At 36.7% G+C, this 7,500-nt stretch overlaps 1 protein-coding gene across 1 annotated transcript in view; it reads right to left on the bottom strand.

Moving 5' to 3' along the window:
- Positions 1-319: 319 nt before the first annotated feature.
- LOC149300413 (inactive N-acetylated-alpha-linked acidic dipeptidase-like protein 2) overlaps positions 320-7,500 on the bottom strand; it is a 294,282-nt gene continuing 287,101 nt past the window's right edge. The window contains exon 15 of the mRNA XM_089485337.1: positions 320-518. Within this exon, the coding sequence (XP_089341463.1) occupies positions 320-518 (199 nt within the window). The remainder of the gene's footprint in view (positions 519-7,500) is intronic.

The following is a 7,500-nucleotide window of genomic DNA, read 5'->3' as shown; positions in this document are numbered from 1 at the left end:
AGTGAATCCTTGAAAGTGAGAAGGTAACACCTATATGATTTGTTCTCAGGTCTTTGTAGAACAAAGACAGTTATTCAATTTTTTATGAAAAATTTACTCATAGTAATTACATGGTATAAAGTCTCATTGTCTAATTTATAGAAACAGAACCTCCATGAACACTGCATTAAATTTGTTTCAGAAAAGAAACAGAAAATAGTAAGCATATAGGTTTTAGAGCACATACCAAAACAAATACAAAAAAAATGTAGTTTAACCAAAATTTTTGACCCTCAAAATATCATTGTGTGACCTAATGACTACCAACACACATGATCTGTCAGTCATTTATGTAAAAACCATCCTCAAACACATGGAGACTTTCATTGAAATATAGCTGAGCTGAGCTAATGCAGTTTGACACCATCTCCAGCGCTGCTAGAAGTGTTTCATTTGACTTAGAAATCTTGTAATAAGCTTTAGCTTCTTGTAGTGTTGAAAATTGTGTTGTCCTGTCTTCCAGTCTGTATAAAATATTTCTAGATGAATAAAAAGTACAATACAAGCATATGTTAGGAAGAGTGCACATAACATTAAATGTTTAAAAAGGTCATTGATACTCACACATCATTTGTGTTGAACAAAAAGTCAAGCTTCAACAATATGTCTTACAAGTTAATAGTATAAACCAACTAAGTTCCCTTTATCATAAACAATTAAAAAGCATGCTTATTGAGGTAAACCTTGAGCACCTGTTGCCTTTGTAGTTTAATGTCCTCTCTTTTCTGGTCCATGTACACAAGTCTAATAGAGAGCCAGCAGATTCCATAGTGATATTACCATAGGAGAACAATTAACCATAACATAATAAATAATATAAAATGTGACAATAAGATTACAACACTTTACAAGATATTGGTGCAGAGAGAGATATATACACTGTTGCTAATGCTATCATCAGCTTTAGTTCTGATTTCTAATGTTTTCTTTTTGAGACAGGATTAATGCAGGTCTTTCCTTTAGCGAGGTAACTTGTCAAGGTGGCAATTTAATACTCTCATTCCTATCAGGTCTGACTAACACCTCACTTGACTATCAACTATACATTGTCTATGTTTCTGTTTACTCTTTTCTCTCTTGCTTCTCAGCCTGCTAGAATTTACACTTTGTCTATGCATAACTGGATTTTTAGATGATTTTTGGTCAACCCCTGTATCAGACTAGGCTGGACTATGAACCCTGCAGGTGTGGCTTCCTTTACAGCGTTGCATATATTGGATGCATATTATTATTACTTGTAATTACTTGATTGTCACAGATTGCTGACCAGCACATGTAAAATGTGGCTGTTAAATGCCTGAATGAAATATTGAAAGTAATATGTTGACTATTTTTCTACAATATATTCAAATTACTTATTGTTTTGCTGTAATCTTTGTATGATCTCAAATAACTTTGAATTATCTAGTATCATTAGAAATGTTGTAATAAAAAATAAACGTAAACATAAAACTGACAGTGATATTTTACAGATCAATTGTGTATGTCAGTGATTAAAGAGAGGGGCATACCCAAGGGTGTAAAGATGAACACTGGGCCTCAATACATTTTACTTAGTGCCCCCAAAATCCCAAAGCTGCTCCTGTTTTGGATGAAACTGTATGACTCAAAATTCAAGAGTGTAGCCTGGTATCCTTTCAACATCCCTGGATTTCAGGATGTCCTCACATGACCATTAGTAAAACTAGGCCTAAATATTGAGGACCTACCTGCGATAATGTCAGGATATTGTGAACTCTTGGGTATTTTTCATTACAGACTTCAAGAAAGTTTAAGTTGGAAATTAAGCAAACCAGATTATAGTCCTAACCATTATGTCTTTGTTCAACATGCTAACCATATATTTTTTTCTTTTTAATTAAGTATTGACATGAGAATTACATATATTTTTCCATCTTGCAGTTCAACCTATGCTGCGTTATTTTTTTCTGCTTCCTTGTTAATATGTCCTTACTAGACATTAAGATGCCATGTTATAATCCATTTAAGCAGCAGAGGGCAAGGAAAGAGATGTCTGTACTAATAGGGGTACAGATATCTTTACTTATCCATTGAAGAACCAAAAGGGGTATAAAACTATCTGCAGTACAGGGGTTTCAGTACAAACACAATATCATTACTTATACTCAGAACAGAGGACCAAGATAGCAAAAGAAAGCTGAACAATTTGGCTTGTAGAATGTTGAGCCCAAGCTGCCGAGTGTCTACTAAAGGAATACTAATTATAAGAGAGGCAAGAGGTGACCTATTTTTCCTGTGCAACCAGTGAGCTGTCAGATGTCCCCTATCGCTCACTTAGAGCCACTTCTATGGGCCAGTGTTAGGCATCAAAGCAGTCATGTTTATTCAATGTTTTCATGGCAAGTACATTCTAAACATTATGGGTTATAGGTGGCATTAAGACATATTCATTTATATTGGATACAGTACAGTATAAGGCATCTCATTTTGGCAGCACAGAAATTATATTGATTGGTCCACTATATGTATTATAAACCAATTTTCTAAATTATAAATATGTAATTTTTACGTTTTGTAAAATTAACACATTTTTTAACAGAATATCCTCATAATCTTGGATATTTAGCCAAGATAAATGTAAGACTGTCTCTAAGAGACACTAATAAGCTTTTTTTTTTTTTTTTGGTAAGTGCACAGGGAAATTAGTAATTTCGAGTTAAAATCAAAATGTGCAGTAACATTATGACATTATGATGCAGTGAATAACTAAACTACCAGTTAAGGTAGTTAGTTATTCACTGCATCATAATGTCAGGAAGCTTAGAATGTGCATAAAACGCTATTTACCAGATTCATTATGTTATAATTTATGAATATAGACATATATTCAAGCATTAAGATGCATGCTATGCTAAGTTTACCAAACCTAAAAAGAGAGTACAAACTGATAATGTGGAAGATTTCTCTTAATTAAATTCAGCCTTGATTTTTTATATGTTTGTTTTCAATGTAATGTTCCTAAACAGCAATAAATGTAATTTTTATACCATACTAATGATAGAAAAAATATACCATTTGTTCTTACATTGTTTACATTTAAATACATGGTAAAATAGAAAAGCATAGTAATTTTGTACCATTTATCATTAAATTCAAATTAGTCTGCTAAAAAGTAAATATGCCTAAATCTGTCTTGCCGATATTACAGTGAATGCCTTTAGAAAGCCTGTGGCTATTGCCTTGTACACTGAAAAATAAATGGGATCCTTACAAAGAATCAGTGGGCAGATAATATATTTGATTATTGCAAGAAAAATACAGGATGATACAAAAAGTTGAATATGGTCATCCATTGCCAAACTTTCTTAATGCAATGTTTTTTGTCATTACTAGAATTCTTATGTCAACAGTTAATATGATAATAATAATTTGATCAAACCAGTGGAATTAGAATGAAAAATGTATAATGTTCAGTGTAGTGTAAGTCCGTTTTAATGTTTTGAAATCAAAATATGACAGAAGAGTATTCATGTGGGGTTACATTTTAAATACATTTTCAACCATTCAGTTATCACATAAAGTTTAACCTTCTGCTGCCTAGCATTCTGACATTAAAAAGCATATTAGAACAAGCATTAAAAACTACCAATGAATAGGAATTTTTAAATATTTAAAATGAGTTTAAGGCTTAAGCAAATAAACTTATTTATGATTCACACTTTTAGTACACCAGAACTTTATCATTATGAAGTTTTCAAAAAAGCTGTCTTTAATGAGCTGGGAGTAAGAGGGGGTAGTAGGTAGGAAGTGGGCATGGCCAAACACTGCTCTGCTGCCCAGAAAAAGAAGAGAAAGTTATCTGGGGAAGCAAGTAGATTTCTCAAATGCAATACACTTAAAAGGGCATTGAATAATTAAGAATGTCCTGGTGGGTCATAGCATGTAGTCATCTACATCCCATAAGAAGCTAATTTTATATATAAGCTCTGAAGGCAAAGGTAACTACTAGACTTGTGCATTCGTCTTCGGGCGAACATGAAAACGAACACGAAGAGTGCGTTTTCGTGTTCGTTCCGAAGACATGAAGAAGAGAAGACAGTGCCGGTAAAACGTAGGCGAAGACGAAGACTCACACAGCCTTCGTCTACTATTCTCCCCGGTCCCTTCCCCATCTAACTTACCTTATCTTCACAGCATCGAGGGAGTTGACTGAAGTGGAAATCCGCAGGTTCGTCATCCGGGGTTACAGGGCAGTGTGAGTGAGCCTATTGGTCACCTGCAGGGTCTTCCTCTGGCATCAACCAATTGGTTGATGCCAGAGGAAGACCCTGCAGGTGACCAATAGGGCTCACTCGCACGGCCTTTTTAACTCCTGATTTCCGCTCCTGTTAACCCCTGCGATGCTGCGTTGGATAACGGGAGCAGAAATCCGTAGGGTAAAGGGCTGTGCAAGCGACCAATAGGCTCACTCGCACGGCCCCTTACCACTAGTTGCTAGGCAGAAAAAAAAAATCAACCTGGGACCCTGCTGCAACAGTTAAAAGTCCGTGCCAGCGACCAACAAAGTCGCCGGTACGGACATTTAACTGACACAGCAGGGACACCAGTGGTCTCCCCGCTGTATCAGTTAAATGTCAGTGCCAGCGACCAACAAAGTCGCCGGTACGGACATTTAACTTAGCATAAATAACTTACTATAACTTCGGACAGAATGCTGCCCTCTGTTGGTTTTACATTAAGTAGCATATGCTTGAAATCCATAGTTATTATGCTACTCAGTGTAAAACCAACAGAGGGCAGCATTCTGTCCGAAGATATATTAGCCATATGTGGCAGTGTGTTCATTTTCATTTATTAATTATTTAAATAAAATATATCCCCATGATCCGCTGGTCTCCCCGCTGCAACAGTTAAATGTCCGCACTCGCGGACATTAATTCTGTCGAACTTGCAAACTCTTTTTTTCTATTTATTTTGTTTTTTTTTGTATTAAACCATTTCATGAAAGGATAATGGGAATATATTTTATTTGAATAAATGCAAATGAGCTCACTGCCACAGATGGCTAATATATGTTCGGACAGAATGCTGCCCGAGAATATATTAGCTATATATGGTAGTGAGCTCATTGGTCCCCAGCAGGAGGCCCCCTGCTGGCGACCAATAGAGTTGCTGATACGCACATTTAAACTACTGGCGCCAGAGCTGCTGCGGTACGCGTTAACCCCGTATTAACCCCTTAACCGGAAAAAACAAAGAAAAAAAGAATATTCGCCCGAAGAGAAGACAGGAACGGGCGAATATTCGCGGAATACGAAGATTTTTTTTTGACGAAGACGAGCACAAAGACGAACACGAAGAGCCCCCTGGTGCCCAAGTCTAGTAACTACATAATTGTGAACGTTCTATTATATACAGTTGTGTGTATATGGTTAGGAACCCATGGCCAAATTATTTGTTTTGAAATTGGTTGATGCCAGAGGAGGCCCCTGCTGGCGACCAATAGAGTGGCTTGCACGGCCCTTGAACTCCTGAAGGCAAACCCACGGATTTCCGCTCCCTTTAACCCATGCGATGCTGCATAGATAAGGCAGACTAGAGGGGGATGGAGATAAATAAACTAAGATGAAAAGGAATGCAAAGATTATTCGTGTTGCGTGTCTTCGTCTTCGTATACGTTTTGCCGCCACCATGTTCGTATGTTCTGTATTCGGGCTGAACAACAAAATGCACCCTTCATGGTCATTTTCATGTTCGCCCAAATACGAATGCACAAGTCTAGTATGGAATATTGACCTTTTTTTTTTTATAGAGCCAGAATGTACCATCTGTCCTTGATAAAAATTTTAGGAGCTTTTGTGCTACTGTGGTTCCAGTGTTTATTTAAATTCTCTGCAACAGAATGTGTCTAATAAGGCAAATGTGAGATTCAGTTCCGTTAATATGAGTTTAGATTTTGCCAGTTACAAGCGAGGAGATGTGAGTTTAATTTGAAATCACAATTGCTTGTTTGAATCTTAATTGCCTGCTACTGGTTGCCATTCTGCAATGCTTCCTGATGCTGCCCACCACTCTGTGATGCTTTCCGTCGCTGCCTAATGCTGTGCATTGATTTTCAAAGCTATTTGCCACGTTCTGCCTTGAATTCTTCTCTGTCCTGCACCACCCTCTACATGGGGCATGTAGAATGTGAGTAGGGCTAAATAACATTCACTTTTCCAGGCGCCATTTAGGGGGGAAGATTTGGATGAAGATGTGTAGTTTCAACACACATTTTGACTTAAAACTGCATTCCCAGTTTCGAGGAGAATATAGGCTTTTGCATAGTGAAGGAGCGTATTTGAGGAGTGGAGAGAAAGGGAAAATTTAAAAACAGAATATATTATTTAATATATGTTTTACTATTTTAGATTTTGGTCTTGAAGAAAATAAAAATTAAGTTTAAAAAATTAAATATCATTTTTGATTATTTAATATTTATTAAATATTTTAAATAAATCATCATTAACTTATACATTTTCATAGACAGCTTCCAGCTTTTCTCCTTTGGTTTCTGATGTAAGGTGCCATTTAAGACAACGGTGTCATAAAAGACACCAAAGCGTGCTGCCAGGTAATGTGTGCAGGGTGTTGTTTGAGGGGGTCTATAAAGAGAGGGAGAAGGAGAGACAGTAAAAAGAGGAAGGGCCAGAAATCTGTTGTTTCTGCAAGTCTAATTGTTTTGTTATATACTACTTGTCATGTCCTGTTTACCCACTGTACAGCATTGTGGGATTTGATGGTGCTATATAAAATAATGAAAAATAATAATAAAGATGGCAGTACAGGGGAGAACGAAAGAAAGGTAAAAAGAACAAATAGAGGGAGAAAAAGAAAAAAGAGTGATATGAAAGGTGAATGAGAAGAGGGACAAAAAAGAAAAAAGAGTAGGCAACATAAGAAAGATGGAGAGAAAGGAGGGAAAGAAAAAAATGACAGACACATATGATATATATATACACTATATATATATACTTTTAATGTAGCAGCCTCACAAATATTATGTTTCTTACATTTATAATTTAACACTATTGCTTAATTTACTGTCTAAAAATATAATTTTTTAATAATATGAGTATTCTTGAATTCTAGCATTGTCAACTTTTACGTTGACATGAAGTCCACAGTTATATAATGAAAGCCACACTTGTAAAGGGCATATCTTAAAATGACACTGTTAATGTAGCAAGGTTTTCAACTCTATAAAGTTCATGGACCATGATTAAATAAAAGATTTATATGTTAAACCTTATTGAATCACTATATACACTGTCACCTGCTCCCGTAGATCCGCGGTCCCCCGTCGTCCTGCGTCCGTCCGTCCGGCTCCCGGCTCGCCGCTACACTTACCTCGTGGCGAGGGAAGCGGTGGCCGGGTGCTCGGCATTGCGGTCGTGCTCCCCCTGCTGGACACGCGCGTTACTGCAGCTAGGTTTAGCCGCAGCTGCACGTTTTGGCAGG

This window comes from Sceloporus occidentalis, unplaced genomic scaffold (assembly GCF_023333645.1).
Source record: "Sceloporus occidentalis isolate IW3139 unplaced genomic scaffold, rSceOcc1.0.p SCAF_25, whole genome shotgun sequence".
NCBI classification, from domain to species: domain Eukaryota; kingdom Metazoa; phylum Chordata; class Lepidosauria; order Squamata; family Phrynosomatidae; genus Sceloporus; species Sceloporus occidentalis.
The sequence above is the reverse complement of the archived record's forward strand: the minus strand, read 5'-3'. Positions and strand labels throughout refer to the sequence as shown.